The 25,033-nt window shown below is 54.2% G+C and overlaps 1 protein-coding gene across 2 annotated transcripts; it reads right to left on the reverse strand.

Moving 5' to 3' along the window:
• Nucleotides 1-314: 314 nt before the first annotated feature.
• Nucleotides 315-25,030, reverse strand: PLEKHM2 (pleckstrin homology and RUN domain containing M2). 2 transcript variants are annotated; one of them, XM_066202798.1, is made up of 20 exons: nt 24,747-25,030; nt 14,395-14,501; nt 14,134-14,243; nt 12,965-13,064; nt 12,388-12,475; nt 11,735-11,921; nt 9,447-9,506; nt 7,344-7,572; nt 5,545-6,318; nt 5,212-5,281; nt 5,040-5,130; nt 4,700-4,764; nt 4,283-4,371; nt 3,560-3,692; nt 3,289-3,479; nt 2,944-3,009; nt 2,326-2,485; nt 1,932-2,111; nt 1,732-1,848; nt 315-1,389 (listed from the first exon to the last, which is right to left on the reverse strand). In XM_066202798.1, exons 1-20 carry the CDS (start codon nt 24,804-24,806, stop codon nt 1,252-1,254), a joined length of 3,015 nt encoding a protein of 1,004 aa, XP_066058895.1. In that variant the 5' UTR covers nt 24,807-25,030; the 3' UTR covers nt 315-1,251. The 2 variants fall into 2 exon arrangements, with proteins under 2 accessions (XP_066058895.1, XP_066058896.1); XM_066202799.1 differs by lacking the exon at nt 9,447-9,506.
• Between the last annotated feature and the right edge of the window lie 3 nt (nt 25,031-25,033).

A 25,033-nucleotide genomic window follows, 5' to 3' on the forward strand; every position in this document is an offset into this window, starting at 1 on the left:
GCTGTTTCTTTCTTGTCTAGCCTGGACTAGATCTCCCAGATCCAGGGGACTGGGAATATCTCCTGGATCCAGGGATAAGCAAGGACAAAACATGAAGACTCTGTGTCCTGATGGGTAATTCCTAGTTGAAGCCACGAACGTGTCCCACCGCAGGGTTAACGCTGCTGGGGTTCAGGGAGGAGCTGAAGGTGCACGTCCTCCCCTCTTTTCATCCAAACAACCCCTTCTCCCTGCCCCAGAGCCATTCCACAGGCTCCAAAGTGACGGCAGGAGCAGCAGCCCCAGGTGGCAGAATCTGGCCGAAGGGCCAAGGCTGAGTTACCAAGGTCTATTTATTTGGGGAGGGGGGAAAGGAAGCAGATGTATGTACATATACATTCAGTCATGTACGTTTCATCCCACAAAAAGGCCCCGTGAACGTATATTACATGAGAAGGTCTCCAGATTATTATTATTATTATTAATAATATTATTTAAAAGCTGGGGTTGTGCCCCAAAGTGCTCGCAGTGGAGCGCAAGTGGCAATGGGTCCTCGCTGGCCTTGGATGCAGTGAGCTGAGGAGATGGGGACGTGTTTGGTAGCAGCCACGTGACAATGTCCCTCAGGACACCTGAAGAACGTGGGACTCCATCTCTTCTCCCCCAGTGCATAGGGTCAGTGTTCAAACCACAAACGGGCTGCTGAGATCTCCTAAAACCACGTTTACAGCCAAATATTTGGCCCTGTTCCTTCTTCCTTAGCCTCAAATATCCTGGACAGGCTCAGAGTGGTTCAGCGGTGTCCGGAGGCCCTGGGCACGCTCTCCAGGAGGCGGTGGAGCGGGGCCATCCTCAGTGATTGTATGAGCAAAAAAACATGCACAGTAGTGATTGAGTGTTCCCGCCTCTTCCCGATCCTGTTCGAAAATGAACAAGTCCTCAGTCTTGCTCCCCACCAGAACGGGGATGCTTGTCCCAGCCCATCCCGCTCCTACCCTCACCCTCACTACTACTGGGATATTATTCTGTGAAAGGCAAATTATTTGCCCCATGGCAGCTGGACAAGGAGAAAGGCGCAGGTGGTGAAGCATCTGGCTGCTCCTCAAACCACGCCGGATGTCCCTGGCTCGGTGGAGAGCGCGGGGTCCACACTGCAGGCATGGCCCTGGTGAGGACCAAGCGATGGCAGGAGGGTTTGGGGTGCCAGTTGGCCAGATACAGGCCCTGATCCCCAAAAATGGGCCCCCATCAGCTGTCCTCCCCTGGCCAGGGTTAACACCAGGGGTCCCGCTCGGCCCGTCCCCGGCAGAGGCTGTCGCTGCGCTGCCAGGCGCTGTTGATGAGGCTCTGGGCATCCTCACATTTCTTCTTCACAGCAGCATCCAGAATGGCCTTGTGCTGGAGATCGACCTGAAACACAGGTGTGGGGTGCCAGGAGGGAAACAGACAACAGTCATTTCTCCCTCTCGCTGTAAAACCACCTCAAATCCACACAGGAAAGTCACCGGTGTCATGGATATGGTGACAGCGGGGCTGACCCACATTCCTCCCACTCCCCTCGCCAGTACTGGATGGATGCTCATGGCTTGTCTTGCCAGGCTCTAAATCCCACATCCTGTGATTATATGGACCCAGAGACGCTCCCCGGCTCTCCTGCCCTTTTTGGGAAAGCTGGGCTCTCCCTACAGGGACAAATTCATCCATCTGCTCTCCCTCACTCGATGAGGGTGTAAAGCAGCCCCACGTGCTCACCTGGTAGATGTTCCTCCACGCAGCGTTCAGTGCTGACAGGAACCTCTCCAGTTCCGTAGTGCAACTAAAATAAAGGACCCAGGGGGGCAGGAACTCCTTGCTGTCCTGAGCAAATTCCTAAACACCAGGAGAGAGGCCAGGTGTCAGCACTGGGTGCTCACCCAGCCCGGGGCCAGCGGGTCCCAAAACCCTCCACTCACCAGGACACAGTACTCCTTGCCAGCCTCTGTGGAGACGGCCGTGACATCCGTCAGCTCTGCAGTGCCCAGCGAGCGGAAGAAGCTGGTCTGACAGTCCTCGTGGCACGTGAAAGCCTTCTCGTCTGTCAGCACCAGGCAGCAGGGAACGCACGGTGTCGGGGCAACACCCTGGGGGATCACCTGCATGGGGTGGGGAAGGGGTGGTAAAACCTGGTATGATGGAGCCCCATCTCCTTGGGGTGCATGTGGGCTCCTGGGGGGAAATCCTCCTGGTTCAGGATAAAGCTGCCCGCTCCATCTGGCCAGACATTCCTGCTCCCTTCGGCAGCGCCAGAGGGGCTCTGGGCAAGGGAGGGGCTGAAGCACCCACTCTCAGGGTCTGTCCCCAGCTCACCCCTTTGGAGACAGCCTGGCAGAAGTACTGCATCCAGTCTGCCATGTCCTCCTCATTCTCAGCGCTCAGCTCCAGGGAGGGCCGGTCTGTCAGGATCACCTGGAAGGAGTGGGGCCGGTCGGTGGTGTTGGAACGTCGGCATCCCCCGCACTGCTCGCCGCTGGGAGAGAGGGGGAGATAAGTGGGATGGATGGGCCAGCATGAGCCTGAAAACAGCCTTCGACTGTCCTCCCTGGGCACCACCTCACCCCTGTTCCCAACAAACACTCATTTCCCATCCGTGACATCCCCTGGGATTGCTCCAAGGACCATCTCCAGGCTCTTCACATTGCAGGAGAGCTAGAGTTGAGCACAGTAGGTCTCCCAGCAGGGCTCTTGGAGGGATGCATCACCCTTCAGAAGCCGAGGCCCCACCCAAGGAAGAAAGTGTGCCCATTTCCAGTGGCATGCACTGGAGCCAAAACAAATAGGCACCTGCCCCCAGGCAGGAGCAGCCGGGATTCCTGCGGCATGGATCAGGTCGTAATCCAGCCTGGAACACCTCCCCGGATATCCCAAGTAGCTCCTGCTCCCTAGATCCCCATCGAGCCTGGATGCCGTGTCCTACCAGCCACTTACCCCATGTTGATGGAGAGCAGAGGGGTGACGTCCGTCCGATCGGGGTACTGGTACAAGATCCCATTGCTGCCATTTGGGAAGACGAGAGAAGGGGTAACTGGAGTCAGCTCAGCTCTGGCATCCCCTGCCTTTGGTCCCACAGCCACCCCTGCCCTGCCTCCCACCCACGCAGCCCTATGGGATCACGCTCCTGCTGCTGGGCACCCACAAAGGGTGGCTTTGGCCACCAAACCGGTGGCTTTAAGTGGTACCTCCCAAGCAGCTCTCGGGCAGCAAACTGCTCCCAGCACCTTCTCCCAAGAGCCCTGTGTGACCCCAGCCCCGACCCACGGCCCCAGTGCCCACCTGAGCACCACGAAGCAGGGCTTCCACTGCTCCTTGCCCAGGTAGGAGGTCCCTGCCTTGTAGTGCAGGACGCCGTCCTTGGTGATGGCGTTTTCCACAGAGGAGCAGCTGCTGCTGGCAGGTCCCAGTGCCTCATCCATGGGGTCTTCCCAGTGAACAAGGCCATAGAAACGCACAACCACGTCGCAGGCCTGTAAGAAACAGGAGAACTCAAGGGAGTCTCCTATGAGCCTTCATCACCTGCAGTGATGGTGGTGATATCCAAACTCACCTCACACTTGGACTCCTGCGCCACAAACTTGGCAAGTGCCAGTTTCTCCATGGTGGCATCCGTGAGGATACTGGGATAAGGGGGCTCCCGGCACCCTTTGATCATGGCTGACTTCAAGGAGACGAGGAAGAACCTGAGAGGGCAGCAGAGGTCTCTGACAAGGTTGGGGCAAACAGGCCCTCATCTCCCTCACAGGGTGCCCTAGAGGCTCCCCTTAACCATGGGCCTCTGGTCTTCCAGACCAGAGCTGCCAAATGAACCTACAGACCAAAGGTGATGGGAGGTTGCAAAGTCTGGACTCCAGAAAGGAGATGGGTGACACTGGGAGGTGGTCATTCATCCCAGCACAGATCCCAGTATGACCTGATGGTCCCCTCCCTGAGCTGCCAGCACACACAGGGACGTGGGGACACACCTCGGAACTCAAGAGCTCATCCCTACTCATGCCAAGTGACACAAGTGACACGTGGTCTGCACTGCCCAGAGCCCCAAAGCTCAGACTGAGGGATGGGGTGACAGTTTATCCAGGGAAGATACTAAGATACTTCGGTAGCATCCACGCCTGAGGCACTTCCAGTGGTCAGCTGGATTCAGCCAGTGGCATCAAACCAACCCCCGAACCCCTCACAGGTGGCAGGACTGTCATGAAGGGCTGTCTCTGGAGTCTCCCACTGTCCCCAAGTCCAAGAATTCCAGAGTTCCATGCTCCAGTTCCCCACTCACTCGGTGAGAGCCACGTCGGCAGTGTCGAGCAGGAACTGCTTCCTCCGGTTGGTGCACACCAGGGTCACTGTCTGCTGATCCAGCCCAACCTGTGGCACACAGCAATGCTTAGGGAAGCCAGGCACAGGATGAGGGGTAACACAGCAGGGCTGACCAGGCTTCTGGCCCCAGGGAGAGGGTCAGTGGTCACTCCACTGCCCATGCAAAGACATGAACAAGGCGGGCACCCTCAGAGGTGGCACTGGAAGGGGCATCTGCCAACTCTCCCAGTCTCAAAAGTTCACTGCCCAGAACACTCCCCAGGGACACAACCACACTCCACTGTGATGCTCCTGGCACCTTCACCCCTGGACAGGCGAGAACTGACCCCCCACTCGCCTCTGGCTCCCCTGGGCGACCCGCCCCGGCCGGGCTCACCGAGATGTAATCCAGCTCGTTGTAGGACACAGCCTCCTCCACCATGTACGGCTTCTCCGCTGCCCCTGGCACAGACACAGAGAGCCATGTGAAGGGGGGCACAGGACCCCCTCTGCAGCAGCAACGATGCACCTGCAAACCGAGCCATGTCCCAGGCAGCACGGAGCCACAGGACACGTGTCCCAGGGCTCCTGGGGGATGAGTCAATCTGAGCTCTCTTCTGTGACCATGGGACTCAAGGGAACTGGCAATGAAGGCAATGATGGCCTAATCCATGGACAAGCCATGGATGGAGCCTCCCTCCTTGCCACTGAGCCCAGAGGCTGTCGGGATGAGATACCTTTCCGGATCAGGTACACGTAGCAATCCGTCAGCAGGACATAGATCAGCTGCAGGTTCCCTTCCATGTGCCCCGTGCTCATTCGGATCATCTGCATGGAAACGAAAGGAGCTCTCAGGCCTGGGCTGCTGCAGGCACAGAGCTGATCCTTGAACTGATGGACACCCCTTACCCTGAACAACTGCTCCTCATTCTCCCGGAAGACGTGGATCATCAGCAGGAGGAGATGGTTGTTATCCACCCTGCGGAGAGAGACAGCAGAGGATGGACATGGATGTGAAGCTGGGTGAGTCCAGGAAGGGCAATCCCCTTCCTTGTTGAACATGTCCATGATTTGGGCACTTGTTAGCCCCCCAAGACCTTCTCTTCCTGACCCTTTGAGCCTCCTCTTCATCCTGGAGAAGGATGGGCTTTGCCCCCCAAACCGAGGACAAAGGGAAAGGCATCAACTTGAGCTCAAGATTGTTTCGAAGATGCTCTCCTTGCTGAGCAAACCCATCCTCACCTGAACTCGGAGGGATGGGTCAGCTCTGAGGGGCTGCCCTGCCCTTCCTCCACCCCAGAGTCCTCAGCGCTGCTTGGGGAAGGGCTGGGCTGCTCCTTCTTGGGCTCACAGAGAGCCTGCGGGTTGGTGGTTTCTGTCTGGCTAGTCTGAGGTTTATCACTTGCCCTTTCAGACTCTCCTACTGCCCCAACTGCTTCTCCCTCTCTGCTTTCTTCTTCTTCAGGAGCCTCAGGGCTACCAGAAACATGTGGCGGTTGGCCAAGCCCTGGAGGGTCATGGTGGCCACCACCTGGTGCAGCAGCGTTTGGACTCTCGACGGTAAATCGGTAGAAGTCCATGGGGGCTGAAATCCCCTCACTAAAGTCGCCAGAGGACGATCCATCTGGGGTCTCCCCTGGCGTGCTGGTCCGAAAGGGCTGCCCGGGGGGCTCCAGGGTGGCATGCCAGCCCCCGGGGTCCAGCTGCCCGTTGAGCCTGTCCATGACCTTGCTCAGGGGCTGCCCCACGCTCTCCATGGACGTGTCCTTCATCTCGGGGATGCGCAGGGCCAGCGGGCCGAGGGCGGCGCGCTCCCCGCCCTCCTCGGGCCCAGCCGGGGCAGCGGGGCTCCTGTCCCTCGGCGCCTCGTCCCCGTCCCTCGGCGGCTCCTCCCTATCGCTGAGCCCGTTGACGCCGCTGTCCCCGCTGGCCTCGGGTGCTGCAGGCGCCGGGCTGTTCACCACCTCCTCAGGCTTCATCTTCTTCTTCTTGCCTGTTTTTTTCTTCTTGGCTAACCTGTGAGAGAGAAGAACGTCACCACTGTGCCTGCTGAGACTCTGCAATACGCACGGGGGTCCAACCCTTTCCCAACAACATTCCTTTGCAATTTTCCCTATTGCAGAGAAATCCTTTTATTCAAGAACATCGCTCAGCGTGCAGCCATGTGGAGCCCCCATCTCTGTGCTAGTTTTCATGACACAAGGTATGGACACTTTTTCCTATCTATTCCGAAAAGAAGTGTCACTGCTGACACAGCACCGTGGGCTTTCTTTCAGCTGTAAAGAGATCACGAACAGTTGTGGAGCTGAACTGATGTGGGAGAAATCCCTGGCTGAGATAAGGAAGCTGGGAAGGGAGGTTTCTAGAGGTGGGAATGCTGTGTCCCCACCTGCCAGAAGAGGGAGATGCAGGTTGGAGCACACTGGGATGTGCTGCAGAAGTGTTCTGTCACCCACAGCACCCAAACTGCTGCCAGGTCACCCCTGTTTGGGAAGCAAGCCCCGTGCTCCCCTTCCCCGTGTCTCCTATGTGGGATCATGTGTAAAACCCAGCTCCTCTGCTTCTTCCCTAGGAAAACCGGGCACGAGAACAAAGCACAGCCCTGCTGGGCGGGTTTGGGGAGTTCCCATCACTGGGTGTGGGCAGACAGAGCCTTGAGCTCTTTGTCTGGATTGAGGGCTCTGAGGGAGCCCTTGGGGATCTCACCGGCCAGGAGCTCTGCAGCTGCATCTCCCGCGACAGGGTTGGCCACAGCTCACTGGCATACAGGAGGAACAACAGGATGGGAGAGAAGATCCAACCCCCAGAGCTGCTGCAAAGCTGCCACCAGCTGGAGAGAGCTCCAAATAAACCCTCCTGGATTACTCTGAGCCCTCTGACACACACTGGCAGGGAAAGGGGGTGATGTGGAATGAGCTCAAGGGCCCCAGCCCATGGGGCTGAATAAAGGCTGCAGCACAGAGACTGTCCTCACTGGAATAGAAGAGATGACACATCCTCAACATCTGCCACCCCTTCCGAGACCAGCACTCTGTCCCTACCTGATGACCTCCAGCTCCGTGCAGCTCTCGGACTGGTCCGTTCCTTCGGGGGTGGCCTGTGCCTTGTCCCGGGAAGCCGTGTGCACCGGCGTGGTGTCGGCAGAGGACTCGGCCTTGTCCTCATTGAAGGGGTTGTGGCGCTGTGTGGGGCTCCTCGCCGCGGCCCTGCTGCCGTTGGCCTCCGAGGTGGTGGAGCGCGGGCAGCTGAGCGTGTCTGTCAAGTCCCCGTCTGCAGGGACAAGGCGGGAAGAACGAATCAGTGCCGGCTCGGGCTCCTGGATGGAGCCAAATCAAGTCAAGCCGCGCGCCGGGGGCTTGGGGCGCTGTGTGGGCACCATGCCGCCGGCAGTGCCAGCAGCTGCTGGTGAGGAGGGACAGGGAGGCCAGCGTGAGACCTGCACCCCCTCTGCACAGAGAATGCCTGAAAACAACTGCTCGGTCACCCAGGAGCCAGCAGCTGCAGGGAGGAGCAGAGGTGGTGTCTGTGGGAAGTGTCTGAGGGGTCCTGGGGCCATTGCTCCTGAGCAAGGTGACAGCGAGCAACGAGGTTGCTGCTTCTCCCTGCCATGGGGCCGTGGGAAGGTGCTTGCTCAGCTGCAGGGGTTAGCCCATGACACAGAGCTAGCCCATGGAGCAGCCATCCTGACAGAGCTGGCTGCTCTCCTCTGCTCACGAGACACACGGGGGCTGGAGTGTGCTGGAGAGGAGACACAGCGTTCACAGGGGTCCGAGGACAGCAGCTGGCACAGACAGCGCGGAACACAAACAGCTGGGCCCGTGTTAGTCTTCAGAGGGAAAAAGAGCAGTGGAGAAGGGCTGCAGGAGTCATGCTCAGACTATTATTATCCATTATCCATCCAAAATCATGGTTAAAGGGAAGTTATCCATGCTCTTCTCTTCTCCAGCACCATTCCTGGTCTAGTGGAAGGTGTCCCTGCCCATGACAAGGGATTGGAATGAGATGTCCTTTAAGGTCCCTTCCAACCCAAACCATTCCATTATTCTATGATTCCTTTCCACAGCCAGCTAAAAAGACCCCTTGGGAAGAGAATCACAGCCCAGGCAAGACTGATTTGGGGTGTAGGATATGAGGAGGAAAATGAAGCCTCTTGTAAGACTCTAATCCAGACAGTTTGTGCTGGATGATTCCAAAATGCTGCTCTGTTCCCACTGAAAAAGCTGCCCCAGAGCAGGGAGAGTGCGAGCTCTACCAGGGAAGTCGGTCAGGTTTTAAATCCTCAAATCCAGAGGGATTTGCCTTCCCCCGGCACTCCTGGGCTTCAGCCTCCACCCAACACCCACAGTGGTGCTGTTGGCTGCACCTTGGGTTTGGAAATGTGGTTTGTACCCTCCAGGGACAGGTTAAACTACCTCTGTGACATCCCCGTGCGTGGGGTAAGAAGGAAAGTAAGAGGGAGCGTGTTAGAGCCCAAGAGCAATCCACATGGAATTCAGGCAGATTCGCCCAAATATTCCCCAAATATTCCGGTGGTACCATCAGGCTCCATCCAGCTTTGAGCTGCAAAGAATGGAGTGTGGGGGTGAAGCAGAGAGGATGCTGCTCCAGTGGAGGATACGCACAGGGGCTGCATGCGGAGGAAGAACAAATTCCTTTAAACTGGGCAAGTGCTCTTGGCCATAAAGGCCAGAGGTAGCTGATAAGTGGGTTTAAAAAGTGGTAAAATCAATAAAAATAACGAAGGTAGTGACCCAGACTGAGCATGGCCATGTGCCATGGATATTGTGGCTTCATGGGAGAAGTTTTGACTCAGGACAGGATGATCCAGGGAAAACAAAACCTCCCAAGTTAATCTCTGCAAAATGCCCAAAATTAAAGGCAGCAGAATTAGTTCAGCTGTTTTCCAGGGCTTTCAGGGAACCAATGATGGTGGATCCATTTTTCAATCAGCACCCCATGTGCTTTACCCCAAAGAGGAAATCCATGGCAGGAGGGCAGCTGGCACATCCCACATTTCGGGCCTGTACAGAATTCCATCAGGGCAGTTGGTTGTTAAAGAAACAAACATGGGAACATGCAGCAAGCTCAGGGGGCAGCAATGCAGAGAGAAAATCAAAATGCTGTAAGAGAGGAGCGTGTCCCACCTTCCCAGTCTCTGCTGGGCATGGTCTGCATTGCTGGAAAGACATCTCCAAAATCATAATCTACAAAAATGAGGGATAAAACTCAGGATTAGAAATACAGGCAGTGGGGAGGGAAGTGGGGAGAGGGGAGAGTGTGAAGGGGATTTGGGGAGGGAGATGGCAATGGGGAGCAATAAAACAATCATCCACTGGTATCTGAAACACACGAGAAAATAGGGAATGTGGATGTGAATGGAAACCAGCTGCACTAATGGTTGTTCCTTCTGGAATAACCACTGTTATGGGAGCTACAAAGGGACCAGGGAAGGATGAAGGCCCGATTATTCACGCTGCTGGGAAGCTAAACCAGATAAACAGTGTCACCTAGGGCCCGATCCTCTCTGGGAAATAATTTCATCTCTGTGCCTCAGTTTCCCCACTTCACACTTATTTCCCACAGATACTGTGATGTTTGACTCATGAATGTTTGCAAAGCCAGGGATCTGATTAAAGGGAAAAACTTGTCCTCTGATCCTACAATCCCCAGTTCCACCTACACTCTCAGGGTAGAGACATGCTCCTGTTGAAATGATGAGCAGGGTAATACTTACAGGGAAAAGTTAAACTTCACCGAACCAGAGGACCAGCAGCAATTCCTGCCCTCCTGGGTCCTGGTCCAGCATTCCTACATCAGCACCAAACCCCTCTGTGCATGGGGAGACTGAGCCACAGAGCCTGGACACATGGAATAGGCTGAGATGATGCCAAACTCAAAATCCATCTCCAAAATCTCCTGGACCTCCACTCCAAAGCCCTCTTCTCTTGAGAATTAAGAAGCCATCCACCGGAAGGCTGGGGACACCCAGTGATAGGGACAGGCAGGAGATGTCTGGCACAAGACATGCTCTGCTGAGGGAGAAGCGGGAATACAAACCCAGGGATGCAGCAAAACAGCTGCTTATGCCAGACCTCTGGGGACAGAGAACCTTCTTCCTGTGATTTTTACTTCTAGGCTCCTCGCACTATCTCCAGCTTCCCTGGGATGGTAGAGATTTGGCACGAGCAAGTCCCTAAAATCAAACCCTTCCCTGAATGCAGATGTGGTGAGCCCAAACCAGTGCTGTGCTTCCAACTGCTTTGTTAAAACAACTCTAATGCCCATCCCAGGCTGTTCCTTTCTCAGCATTTCTAATACCTGCAGGTTCTGTCTCATTCATAAGAGGCAACTGATGATCCTTGTCTTGAGGAAACCCATCTCTGTGTGGGCTCAGTCCCCAATTCCCTGCATCCATCTAACGGTTCATTCCATTCCAATTCTATTCCAGAATCCTCTTTGCTCAAACTGACATAAAAACCAGGACAGTGCCAATTTCATTTTGGATTAGGAACAGCATCAGCAGAGCTGCTGCTTCATGTGAACATGGTGGGTTCACATGAACAGGACAGGAGCTCCCTGCCCTGGCTGCAGCAGATTCCTGGGGCAGACACAAGGTACGTGTCTGCCCAGTTCGTCAGGAACAACATCCAGCCTCTCTGAAGGGATAAGGGGGTGAGTAGGACAATTTATCAGGCTGCTCAAGACATATCAAGAGGAAAAACCACCATCTCCGAGACCACTGGCTGTCCTTCTCCCACACTGCAGACAGAGAGAAGAATCTGGAAACTGCTCCCCACCAGGGCCAGCACATGGGTCTCTGGACTGCAAAACAAACAAAACCTCCCCTGCAGCCCTGTGTCCCTGCTGACCTGGAAGCCACATTCAGATACAGGCATGGCCTTCACTCTGTGGGGAGATTACTCCAGTTCTTGCTAAAACCCCCAGGATGGGAATGTGGCCTGGGGTGCCTGCAGGGAATGTCCTTCTCTCCCTGTTTTAGGCACAGAATCAGCACAGAATGGTTTGGGTTGGGAGAGACCTTAAAGTTGACCTAATTCCACCCCCTGCCGTGGGCAGGGACACTTTCCACTATCCCAGGCTGCTCCAAGCCCTGTCCAACGTGGCCTTGGACACTTCCAGAGATGGGGCAGCCACAGCTTCTCTGGGCAAACTGTGCCAGGGCCTCACCACCCTCACAGGGAAGAATTTCTTCCTAGCCCCTGATCTAAATCTCCCATCTTTTCACTTAAAACTCTGAGTTTAAACCCATTCCCCCTTGTCCTGTCTCCCAAGGATGTAAGACAGGAGAGACTCCCAGCCTGGATGCTGGGTCTCTTGCTTTGGTCTCTTCCAGTCTAAAATCTGCTGCCTTATCTGAAGGGGATGTGGGAAGAACACAGCCCTGCCCACACTGTCCCCAAAACCCACTGACCCTCACTGGATGGAGCAATGGCACTGTCGTCCCATTCCAGGTTGGTGGAGGTGACAGAGTTGAAGGAGTTGAGGGAGAGGCTGTCAGAGCCGTGCACGGAGCTGGGCAGGCGCTCCTCGAAGTCCAGCAGGTACTGAGGCTTGTAGTAATCAGGCATGTAGGGGGCCAGATCCAGGTATGGAGCATCCTGCAGGGCAGGGAATGTGGTGAGGGTCAGGCTCCAGTCACTGTTACTGGCACAGCTGGGGGAAATGCCACCCTGCCAAAACAGTGGGACTGTCCCCTGAAGGTCCCTTCTCGGTGCCCATCTCAGAGGAAACCCAGCGGTTTTACCAAGGGTTATCCAGTGGGTTTGTGTTTTCTGGAGGTACACCAGGGTTTCGTACCAGTACTTGCAGAGCTCAGCTCCTTTATCCCCATCAATCTGCCCTGCAGCTGCCTTGTTCCTCCTCCAAACAGTGAAGAACTGAGGAACAGGAATATTTCCCACTGTTGGATCCCCAGAGACCTAAGAGTCTTTCCCAAAATCAGCAGTGTCACATTTCCAGCTAAAGGACCACCCTGGACCAAGCGGTGGGATCTGTCCCACCCTGGACTTCCCTTGATCCACATTCCCACTCTCCCAGAGCTGGAAGAACAGATCAAACACTCACCAGGTCCAAGTCAAAGCGGATGAACTCCAGTCCAGACACCAGTGTTAAGAACAAGGTCAGATGATCATGACTGCAGACCAGGGCGTTCCTGCCACAGGGAGGAACAAAAGAGCTTTACAGATGTGGGAAAGAGGAGGAGCAGCTACAAGGGCCCTTCTGTTTCTTTGGGGGCGTCTCCAAGCTGCCATAGATCGGCCCTGGAGCTGGCAGCCCACTCCTCGCCTCTGTAGGCAGCCACTACATGCTGTCCCCAAACTGAGCTACAGCCACATTTTCAAGTGTCCAGCAAAGCTGGGTGCCAGGACAGGAGCTCAGCTGCTCCTTGGAAATCATGGAAAAATATAAAGGGAACTGTAGAGTAAAAGCAGGAACTAGGAGAAATGCTTGCAGGACCCCATAGAAATAAGAGGATAGAGTGTTCAAATCTAGGACCTTTAAATTAACCATGTAAATCCCACAAGGAAAAAAAAAATCAAGCCCTGATCAACTGCTTATCCCTCACTAGCAAATTCCGGCTGGCTTCTGACAAGGAGGGATGTCAAACATTGCCCAAAGGAGAAGGAGCTGGGATACTCACTTGACATAGTACTTGTGCAGCAGGCTGAGGTTCTCCTGGAACAGTCTCAAGTAGCTCTCCAAGGAATTTTCGTTGAGGGCAAGGTAGAGCCAGGCCCGGCCTGGAAACAGAGCGGCAGAGAGATTTATCTGCAAACACCTGAGAAGTGACACAAGCCTAGAAACAGTCACAAATTAAAACCGCTCAGATCATTCATTCATATAATTTGAGGGGAGCAACTATGAGGGAAATCTGGGGTGGGGCAAATGCCAGTGAGAGATTCATGATTTGGAGTAAAATTGGTGAGAGCCAGGTGAAGAAGTAGCCACACAACTGTGTCTCTCCAGCAAGATGGGAACCCTGCCAGAAATGCCAGGAGAGGCAGAAGGAGAATTGCTGTGAATCAGCCCAGGTGAGATTTGACACAAATTCTGGTGCCGAGAGAGGTGACAGTAGAGTCTGTGCTCAGCTCTGCTCTCACCAGTACAGGCCAAGGACACGGCAGGTGTTTGGATAAAGGAGGATCTGGGCACGGTCCTGCATCAAGAGTGGCCTTGATGGTCCCAAATATCTGCTATGGACAACTCAGAGCAGGGAAAATGCAGAATCATGCACATGAGTGCTACAGCAAGATGTGGGGTGAGAGGGAATGCTCCCATCTGCCAGGAACCCTTCTTGAGGCCACAGCCCCTCAGGACTCCCATCCTTCCCAAGAGCTACCCTCTGCCAGGAACTCTTCCTGAGGCCATGGCCCCACAGGACTCTCACCTGTCTGGAACCCTTCCTGAGGGCACAGTCCCTTGGGTTTCAGGGCAGCAGAAGCGGGGCTACACCTGACCCTGAGGCACAGTGCCATTATTTCCAGAGACCTCACGTGGTCATGGCAGGACTCCCACCTCCTTGGCACAGGCTGCCCAGGGAAGTGGTGGAATCGCCATCCCTGGAAATGTTCAAACTATGTGTGGATGTGGCAGTTGGGGACATGGTTTGGTGGTGGACATGGCAGTGCTGGGCTAATGGTAGGACTCGATCTTAGAGATCCTTTCCAACTTTAATGATTCTGCGATTCCTTTGCCTGCGACCTGGATTCCAATGGCTCCCTCGATCCACCAGCAGCCCCAACTCCTCAGCACACCTGGGCCTCCCCAGGTGTCCCCAAACCCAGAGCTGGGGACACTGTGAATACTCACTGCGTCCCAGGTTGGTGGCCACGTGCTGCAGCACTTCGATCTGTTTGATGGCTTCCCGGCGCGTGAAGTGAACTACCAGAACCCAGTACCCTGAGGAAAGATCTTGCAGTCTGGAGGAAGAAAAATCCCACAGGAAAATTCAGCAAAAGCTTCATTATCTCCGCCTCAATCCCTGCCTAGATATTTTCCCCATGCTGAGGCTCCACACCAGGCTTTTTCCCTGGGGAAAAGCAGAATCCCAGAGGCGGGCTCCAGGCTCACCCATAGAGCAGAGCGTGGTCCAGATGTTCACAGAGCCGCTGCAGGACCTTGTCGTGGTTTCTGATGGCCGGTGTCTCATCTTCACAGGCAGCAAAGTAGCTCTGCAGCTGCAAAAAGAAGAGACGGGATGGCTGGAATGCCCTTCTCCAGCCCATGAGGAGCAGGTGGAGGTGCCAAAATGCTCATATCCAGCATTTAACAGTTTTTTGTGATCCCTCAGCTTGCTAAACCAAGTTGCAGGTTTTACTTACGGGGTGTCGCCAATGGTTTTTGAGAGGACCCTAAAGGCAGTAACTGCGGGGAGAGCCATGCCCAGTGTCCCCATGTCTCACAGCCCAGCAGTGCCATGGTGGCTGCACAACCAAGCTCCCCAATGGTGAGCAGCCTTTTCCCTCCCAGCCAACACTGCAGTGGGGTCTGGTGGTTCCTGTCCAGCCACCACAACGTGGTTCAGAGCAGGAATAAACCCAAGCTCTGCTCTGTTTCTGGCTCTGACATGGATGAGGCCTCTCCTTGGTTTTGCTAGAAATCCTAGAAATGCCCTTGCACCAAAAACCCATATCCCTTCCCAGCTGACCCACAGGACTCCTGCCCCCAGAGTTTATGGATCTATTTAGGTGCTGTCTCACACATCCTCGGCATCCAGGCAGGGAGATTACGCTCCCGAGATGTAATCTCAGCCAGACAGGCCATGGCTGTTTGCTGGCAACGAGCAAGAACAGCTCAGCTGAGCCACAATAACACTGTAGACAATATATATGTTATTTTAGTGACCTGACATGTCTTTACCAAACCTCACTAGATGATAGATGTGTAAAACCCAAAAACTTAACATTATTGTGCTTGTCGAGTCTGACCTGTCCCCCAAAACAGGTTTCTCCTCCAGAATTATTACGAGAGAAACTCCTTTTGGAAAAATCATCCAGTGTTGATGTGAAGTTACCCAGGGGTCGGAGAACACCGCATGGCCCCTGGGAAATGATCCCAACAACACTCTTAAGAGTATGAACACATCGAGCCCCAACGCCCTCCTGGCCTGAAGACCTTGAATCCCTCTGTAGCTCTTAGGTAAGATGGGAGAGCCAGGCACGTTCCTGCATGGAGCTGGTCCCGGCCCTTTCATGAGACAAAACTGCTGAGCCTGGAGAACTGCAGCCTGAGCTCCCCTGTCCGATGGCACAGCCCTGCTCTGCCTGTCCCTGTCCCAGCAGGTGAATCCCCCTGGGGAAGCAGATGCACAACAAGGTGCTGTTTGCAGAGGCACCTGTGGGTGTTCCAGAGATCCACAGGTGCTTTCACAACGCTCACATGAGACCTTGAGCACTTCAGCTCAACAGCTCCTACCCATTTCTGTGAGGAAGCTTTTTCACAAGATTCCCACTATTCATAGGCAGCCCAGACTGAAGCAGAGAGGAAAATAACCTAAAATCCCACTATTTTAAGAAAAATTTCAGGAGGTACTTGCAGCCAGTGTTTGAAGCTGCAGCAAGGATACCAGAGGAAGAAACAAACCCGTAATTTAGAGCCATATCCCTTGGGTGATGGATAGATGGAGTCATGGGGATGATCTCCCTGGAGCTGGAGCTCACCAAAATGTCCCATTTTTGGGAAAACTGAGGCAGAAGCAAAGATCTCACAGGACATGAGCCAGCACCTGAAGGCAGAACTTGTCCTAACCAGGCTGTGGGCTCTGCAGGGAGCTGGGGCACCCTTGGAGGAGGTTCTGGGTGTTTCTGCAGACTCTGTGCTGGACTGGGGAAATGCAGCTGTGAGGGAGAGCTGCGGGGGAACAAGAATAAATCAGGCATTTTGTTCGTTCACCAGTGAAAAAAAGGAGACACAGCTTGGGGAGGTCAGTTTGGAGGGAACTTGGAGCCTCGTCTGTGCCTCTGACTGGAGGAATTCCTCGTGACAGAGACACTCCAAGCCTGGGCAGCTAAAGAGATGAGGAAATAGAAGTATTTCCTCTTTTTTCTTTCCTCCTTCCCCCGAAAATAACTCAGAACTTTGTCATGCTCCTTTCTGTAGCCAGTGCACAGCTCCCATCCCTCTCCATGGACTGACCCACTCCCATCATCCAAGGCTGCAAACTATTAGCAAATGGTGGCTGTCTCCATCTAAAAAATGGATTTCTCTTCCTTGGAAAAGCCCAATCTTCCCCCAGGAAGGGGTTTAGGTTTTGAAGGGCTTGTTCTATGTTACCCCAAGGGTTGCTGTCCCTTTTAGCTGCTCTGCAAGGAGCACTGAGCCTCCTGCTCTGCACAGACCAGCTCCCCCTGCATCCCCCTTCCTGGGGAGGCTGCTGGAAAACCTGGCCCCATGGCCATACCCAGAGCAAACTCACCTCAAAAGGCTCAACTCCGTCCCTGGGGCACATCAGGAGCCAGAGGATGAGCTGGTGTGACTGCGCTTTGCTCAGTCATGGGGTCACACCAGCCCAGTGGGTGTGAAAAGTGCACTCAGCAGTCTGGGACTGGGATTCTGGCACTCCGCCTTTTAGGAGCTGTGGGTCACAGGGAAGCCACAAGGGCTCACTCCCACTGAGACGCGCCACCACGTCCCCATGCAGCGCTGCACCCAGGGATGGTGCCATTCTCAGCATCTCTCCAAAATAAACACGGCCAAAGGCTTGCAGCGCCCAGTCAAGGGCAGGCATGGCTCACTGGAGCACAATTCCCAAAAGAGATCAGCCAGATGAATCCCTGCCCAGCCACCCTGTCCAGGGAGGAAACAAGATGCAGCAAGCCTCGGGATCTCCTGGGTGGAGGCATCCCTCCAGCCAGGGTGGGGGAAGACTTGCAAAAGCTGATGGGGAGGTGTTTCTGGCTTGGGAAGAAGGGTGAAGTCACACGGAGAAAAGTTAGGATGAAAGAGCTTTCCCAATTGGGGAACAAAGTCCAGCTGTGCCATTTTTCAAAGAACCAACACCTAGCTGACAATTTGTAGGAATTACAACCACGACCATGATAAGGGATGATCCCAGCACCCACTCCTCAGTGTGGTGATGGCAGGAGTAATGTGGCACTGCCCCAAAAAATGGCATTTCATAGAGTGTTTATATGGAGTCTCCTGTAAGTCGTTATAAAACACACGCAGATAATGGAACCAGCCTCTCCCTCCGCAGTCAGACCTGTCTGGGAGGTGATGACCAAACTCCATGAGGCATCCACAAAGCAGCTCCCTGACACAGCTGGGCAGCGTGCCAGGCTGGAGCTGGGGAGATCAGGAAGGAGACAAATAATTGGGTTAAAACCATCGTCCCTGGGCTCTGGGGAGATGCTCTTCCCCTCGTCCCTTCTGCGCCCCAAATCCAGAAGGAAGGGCTGAAGGCTGGCTCAGATGGAGGGCTCAAGAGGGGCACGGCAATGCCTGGAGCCCTGACCCAGGGCTATTTATAGACATTCCTGTGGTCAAAATAAGCACTGCTGGCACGCAGAAGGCATCCCAGCCGGCCATCCACCGGGACCACTCCGCACACCCGAGCAGGTCTGAGCACCAGCGCTCATGGGACAGAACCTGCCCAGGGAGAGGCCCACAACAGCCCAACCAGGGGCTGAACATACCCAGGAGAGCCTGGAGCAGAAGGGTGTTTGTCCAATAGGAACAGAGACCTGGCTGGCACTGGGAAACACTTGCACACCTCATCCCCACCAAGGAGGAGGAGGAGGATTTAATTGCTGTTTATCAATCACAGGCTCATTTTTCTAGCAGTGACACACCCCACCCCATGCTGGCACACATGAGAGAGGCTCTTCCTTGCACAGTTTTATAACCTAATAATTGCAGTGGTTCTCAATGAGTGTAAAGCTTTCCAGGCTGATCTTCAGAGCTCCTGCATTGCAAGGGAAGCCAACAAATAATCAGAGATGTGTTCTGGAAAGCCCATTCCCAAACCTAATCATTCTTGTGGTGGTTTTGAAATCCCTTCAGTAATTCTAAAAACTCATTGGAATACTGAAATAGTCTCCTGACCTGTTCAGGGCTGGCCACAACCCAACTGAGTCCACATCTCCTCTCTGTAAATCTGCCCTGCAGATGTTTCACCAGCAGCTTTCCAACATCAATTCCATTTCACTTGCTCTGCTTGGTATTTCCCTGGCAGGACAAACACAGCGAAAGAACAACAAACACCCTTTGCATTCCTCAGCTCCTTAACTGGGATGGGAGAGGGGAGACATGCTTCAAAAGCCTCATTCCCACCCACAGCACATGGACTGAGATGAGGGGTTTTCCCCACCTGGAAGAGCTGAGCACCCTCAGGAGCAATCCTGGAGCTCCAGGGAGCACAAGAAAGGACAACTGACCTCATCCCAAGCATGACAGCTCAGTGCCAAGGGAAGACACAGTGGGAAGGGCCAGGACAGACGCCTCAGAACTGTCACTTTCACAACTGCTCAGGAGGTACAGACATTCAATGGCAAATGGATAAAGAGGAGGTTGAACTCCTGTGCCTGGACAACTCCTAGTTTTCCATACCATCCATAAAAGCAGGCTGAATGTCATGGCAGGGGCCCTAGTCTCTCTCTCATACATTTGTACAACATAAAGGCCTAAAACTCCAGCTCTAGCAGGACATTTTGGATCTGACTCAACACTCCTTAAACACCAGCACTGGCCTCAGTGCCCAACTTCCCACTTCGTGCACCTCGTCTGGATCTTGGGGCTTTTTCTAGAAAAAATACATCAGGCACATTCAGAGCATCAGCACCTGGAAGGCACCATGAGTGCCACTGGAGCAGCCTGGAGATGTGGAGAGACAGGAGCCTGACACAGGTGAAGCTGAAACCCACAGCAAAGTTGCTTCTTGCTGGAAACACTGAGCTTTGAAACATTCCCAATCTAATGCCAGCAAGATTGTCACCTGCTGGGACACATACACTTCTCAGCTCACACCCCCCAAAGCTTTTCTGGGGCTTTCCTCCACTATTTCTAAGCAGCAAAGCTTGCAGTAGCCTGGATCCACATGTGGCTCAGACAAGGACAGGATTTTTTCCAGTAGGAATTTTTAGGGAGCATCCTATTCCTCTGTCACAACGAGCAGAGCAGGGGCCGGGCACATAATTGGCTGCAGCGGAACAGGGTCCCTGAGCCAACCAAAGGCAGGTGGGAAGGTCATATCCTCAGCATAACACAATAAACAGATTTTATGGAAAAAAACCCAACTCCAGTGGCAAACACACCAGAAACAAGCAAAGTGCTGCACTCCCAGGGAGCTGCTGCTCCCTCACACACCGGGTATCATGGCTCTGAGTCCCTCCCCACTGCCCATGGCCTGTGCTTAGTTCAGTTACACCTCTTGGACCAGTTCACCAGAAGTGGGGAAAGCTGAAATCACTCAACAGCCACCAAAATTGTGCAATCAGAGGCAGAGAGGCTTGGAGGGTTTCCTTTAGCTCCTTGGGAAAACCACAGCCAAATTCACCCTCCTAAACCGACTGCTCTCCCAGCAAAACACTTTGTGTAAGAGGGAGGAAAACAAATGGCATTTTTTAATTCCCCAAATGTTAACACAGCCTTGTCCACCCTCAGCTCCAGAGCCAATTTTGGGTGTTATGGAGGACAAATGCCAGTTTAGGTACCTGCAGAACCCAATCCCCTGGAACTTGTGGATGACAAACCCTGGATCATCAGCAGACCTGTGGTGATGTGAGGCTCCTCGATGGCCAGGCAGGGAAGTTTCCTGATCACTGGGATGAGCAAGAGAAATTTCTAAAGAGATAAACCTTGAAATACTCAAGCAACACAGAGCTGTGATGAGAGCAGAACCACAGCACCACAAAGACAAAGCCCTTGGATACCCACCAAAACACATCTGTGGGCTTGTTAAAAGCACCTGAGCGATCCCTATGTCTTGCTTCATGGACAACGCAGGAATTCTACGAGATTGCTGCGACCTTCACCCACAGGCTTTTGGCAGCTGGTAAACCTGGTACATGTGGCAAAGGAACATGCAGGGCCAGCCTCTTAACGTGGTCCCTGCAGCAGCAACAGATGTGGCCTGGAGAGATGTGAGTGAACGAGAAGACCCTGGCAGAGATAAAACCCTTGTGGTCTTTGAGCCAGAGAGGTGCCTCTGAGAAAGGGAGCAGAACGCAAGAGACTGTTTGGCTGTTTTCACATATCCAGAGCTGCTGCCTTCGTGTCACAGCAGTTGGGCTAAATAAATCCAGCCAGGCAGAGATGAGCACACTCCCTACGTGATTTGAGTAGGGATGCTCCACTACAGCACTCCCGGCTCCTCTCCAGGACACGGGGGCACTAAGCCATGCCCAAACCAACCCTCCCTCGCTGTGCAGGAGAAGCAGATGTGTCACAAAGCAGAGCTCAGCAGCACAGGAGACTGCAAAGGCATTTCAAAGGTACAGGGCTAAAAATCCAACCTGGAGACAGGCAGCAAAGGCTCAGCATTAACTTGCTGTGAGGGCAGTGGAAACCTTTCCAAAGCCATGCAGAAGCAGAGCAGAGCCAGAGCTTTTGGCAAGAACTCCTGCAACGTCAGCAAAAACCACTGCTCCACCTGATTGACATGCACCAAGGATCAGCTGCTCCAGAGTTCATGGCAATGTGTGTCCTTCAAAGCCAGCAGAACGGCCTGAAAACCAGAGAGGAGTCCCAAAATCTGGGATTCTAAGCTCTTTTCTGATTTTACATTTAGCTCCTGTAATTGTCAACAATAACACCGTTTAAGGTCTCTGCCTTTCCACCTCCTAATCCCAGGTAGGAGAGCACTAAACCCCTCCTGAACCCAGGGAATACTCAGGGAAACCCAAGAGCACACAAACCACCAGCTTCACGGACCAGGGAACCTGTGACAGCTCCTGGCTACCAGGAGATGCTTGGCCAAAGAGGGTTTTGAAGCTGTTGGCATTCCTGGTATGTTTAGAGACCACCTGGACAGCACCAGGAAGCTGCTCTCATCCCACTGACACCACACACGGCAGCATCTCCTAGAAGGAAACAAGCACGTGAGTGAACAAGAGCCTGCATGCTGAGCCATAACATGCCCATCTCTAGCCTTCTGCCCCAATAAAGCCCTAAATCTTCACAAAAAACAAGGGTTAGGCATTAATTTGTGCAGTAATTTGAGCTGGAGTACAGCCCTCTTGGCAGAAGAGGAACTGAGTGGGAAAAGGGAAAATAAATGGTCACAAGACAGAAGTAACACTGTCCATGTGTGCAGAAAGCATCACCCTGTGAACTAATTCACAGCTCCGAGAGGACAAGTTGCAGATGCTTGTCAAAGGGAAATCAAAAAAGGGAAATCAAAACCACGCTCCCAATTCCCTTGGAACTGAAGCAGGGACCCAGCTCCCCGGTGCTGACCTTTCCCAGGCTCTCCTGAAGCCACCAAGAGCAGAAACCTCTTGACATCTCTCTAGCTGGAGAAGCCTATTTTGTCTAAGGTGCTTTGCGTCACTTTTTATCAGTGGAGGTCTGACTTCACACCTCCAACCTCACACCTCTGAAATCCACAGCAGATCCACTGATCTCCCCCTGGTATCTGGAAACCGCACAGGTTGGAATTACTGTCTCTAAGTACATTTGCCACTTCTCCATCTGTGCTCCATCCCTCACATCTTTCCAGGAAAATAAGAGAAACAGTCCTGTTCACTGAGGTTTGAGGGATTTGCCTGGAATGAAAGGGGTTTTTTTTTGGCTGTGGATTTGTACAGAATTCTCCCACTGCCTGTGTTATGATCCCCCATCCCTAAAATCCAGCAGCATCTGGTAAAAACTGAAATCACAGCCCTGAGTGTCAAACCCTTCCCAGGGCTGTGCTGCTGCTCCTCTCCTTCCCCATCCGAGGGTGCCGAGCACAGGGTGCTCTTCTCTGGGCGGCTCCGTGAAAATAAGGGATTGTTTCCTCCTCTTTGGGTCTGCAGCTGAGAAAAGAAAACCCTCATCATCACCATAGACACATCAAAATCCTCCATTCCACACCTGCACTGGCACTGAAAGTAAGAAGTGAGCAACCCACACTGTGAGGAAGCTTTCGAAATTGGAGGCAAGATGCTTGGAAAACTCCTCCAAGCCCCATGACACAATTCCAGTGCCAAGGAGTTACTCAAGACAAGCACAACCGAGAGCAGGATTTCTGAACACAAAGCCACTTGCTCCCTTTACCTAGTACTTTACTCTTGCCACTCACAGGGAAAAAGAGGATCAGGGATTTCAAGCTGAAGTGGGAGGGGTAAGCACTGGGAAAAATTAGCAGCTACATAGCGATTTCCCTTAGGAAGGAGAACTGCATCCTGGGGGTAAAAAAGCAGGGTGGAATTCCACCATGGCCTGAGTTTGGTTTCACTGGGATGGTAGAAATTAATCCATCAGCCTGAAGTGGGCTCCTACGCTTCCCTGAGTTTTGCTCTGAACAGGAATGCAGGATTAGAAAATCCCAAAATTTTCACTGCTGGACCAAGACAGGAGTTGGCAGTGCCAAGGTGTGTCGGCAGAGCTGGAGCTGAAGAGTCCTCTTCAATCACAACGGTAATTAAAATAAACATCATGTTGATTTTTAGCATTTCCAAACGTGATATTCCAAGGATTTTCTGAATGCAAACAAATTATGTCCAACCAATCCTCTGTGGGAAGTTGTATTCCTTATATACACAGGGAAACTGAGGCAGGAGCATTGCCGAGCATTGTGACAGAGCTCAGAGCAGGTTGAACATCCACCGATTTCCAGAGAGATATAAGATTATCCTTAATGTTTTGAGGACAAAAAGGCAATAGACCAGAGATCAGGGTCATCCATGGAAGAAAACACTGGGAGAGGTTTGCACATCCATCCTACACCCCAGAGGCAGTGTCCAGTCATGCTTTTCTTAATAGCACCTGGAATTCACTCGTGCCGGTCTTCATAAAACAAGTTTTCATGGATGAATCTGAGTCAGGACACACTGCAGAGCACAGGAAAACTCCTATTCCATAAGGCAGAGGAAACTCAACAACTGGAGAAACAACAGCAAGTCCAGGCAGCCTTCCCCCAAAACTTGGGACAAACACAAATGAAACTTCCGTTGCCTCCTCAAATGGAGCAGGGGTTCTTTTTCAAGGTTGGTTGGAGCTCACGTGTGCACCAAACCAAAACTTCCAGCATATCCTTACAACTTTGGCCTTCCCAAAGATTCCAGCATCCTGTGCCTGTCCCAGTCCCCTCTGCGCCGGCTCATGGATGTTTCCACCACCAAGGGTGGGTTTTAAAGAGCCCATCTCCATAAGGAGAAATGAGGGGCAAGGAGAAGGTGAGAGGACACATATTTAGAGCCCTGTTTTGAGGGCACAGAGCGGGGCACAGGAATGAACCACACATCCCCTGCGTCCATGGGGAGAATGTCCCAAGTCCTGCCCCTCTATCCTGCGCCGCCCGCAGGACATGCCTGGCTGAAGGGAGAAAACCTCTAGAAAGACGGTTTTAGGCTGGACTCCAAATCCCTCCTAAATAGAGCCTCAGGAAAAAGGGTCCCCCCAATCCTGTCCTTTGAAAAGGGGAACCCTGGGCAGGAGAATCCCAGTATATCCCGACCAGCTCAGACAGAGGGTCCTGGGGGTGATCCTGGCAGTGTCCCTTTGGCAGGGTCACTCCACACCCCAGATGTGCCACCCTCACCACCAGAAGGGCTGTGTCCAACCTCACACCCTCAGCACAGGGGGTCTCCAAGGACACCCCCAAAAGCGTCCAGCTCTGGCAAAGGGGATGCTGGGTGGCCTTGACCCCACACTGGAACTCTGTCCCGGAGCTCATCAGAGTCCCTGGGATGTTTCTAGGGTGTGAGGTTCTGTAGGATTGTTCCCCAGCCCCACACCTCAAGTAGGAGGTCCACAGGGACCCTTCAACCCTACATCCATGGCAGTGGCGTGTGTCTGGGGGGTCCCCAGGAGAGTCCCCCAGCCCTGCAGCTCTGCAGCCACAGCCCCCACGGGCACCCCTGGGCAGAGGGGAGTCCCCTAAGCTGTCCCGGAGCTGTCCGCAGGCCCACAGACCCCCTCAAGCACAGGACAGTAAGGGCTCCCAGAGCTGTCCCCATCACCAGCTGATGGGGGCCCGCGGATGTCTCCAGGCGCAGAGCACTCGCAGAGTGGGGTCCCCAGGGCCACCCCTACCCCCGCAGCCCCGGCGGAGGGAGCGTCGTCCCAGCTGTCCTCAGACCCAGCACAGGGGGGTCCCCACCCACACAAGGGGGTCCCCAGGGCTGTTCACAACACCGCCGCCACAGCACAGCACCGGCCTACACCCCGGAACCCAGGGCTGTCCCCAACACCCACAGCCCCAGCCCGGGCACGTCCCCGGGCCTAGTCCTCTCGGCACAGGGGGTCGGTGTCCGCAGCCCCCACCGTGCTCCCGCTCCCACCTTCTTGACGGAGAGGGAGATATTCTCCAGGATGCGGTCCTTCACCTCCGCCGGCTCCATGACGCCTCCGCTCGCCGCCGCCGCCGCCCGCCGCGCCCGCCCGGCGCAGGCCGAGCGCCGTCCCGCCCGCCGGGCCCGCTCCGTCCTGCCGGCTCCGTCCTGCCGGCTGCCCCGGCCGGCCCCGGGCTGGAGGCTCTGCGGCGCTCAGCGCGCCATGGCCGGGCGCGGGGGGGAGCGCGCCCCGCGGGAGCACGGCCGATCCGAGCCGCGGCGGGGCCGCACTCCGC

Source organism: Chamaea fasciata, unplaced genomic scaffold (genome assembly GCF_029207755.1).
Source record: "Chamaea fasciata isolate MVZ Bird 193981 ecotype frontalis unplaced genomic scaffold, bChaFas1.0.hap1 SCAF_23, whole genome shotgun sequence".
Taxonomy (NCBI): Eukaryota; Metazoa; Chordata; class Aves; order Passeriformes; family Sylviidae; genus Chamaea; species Chamaea fasciata.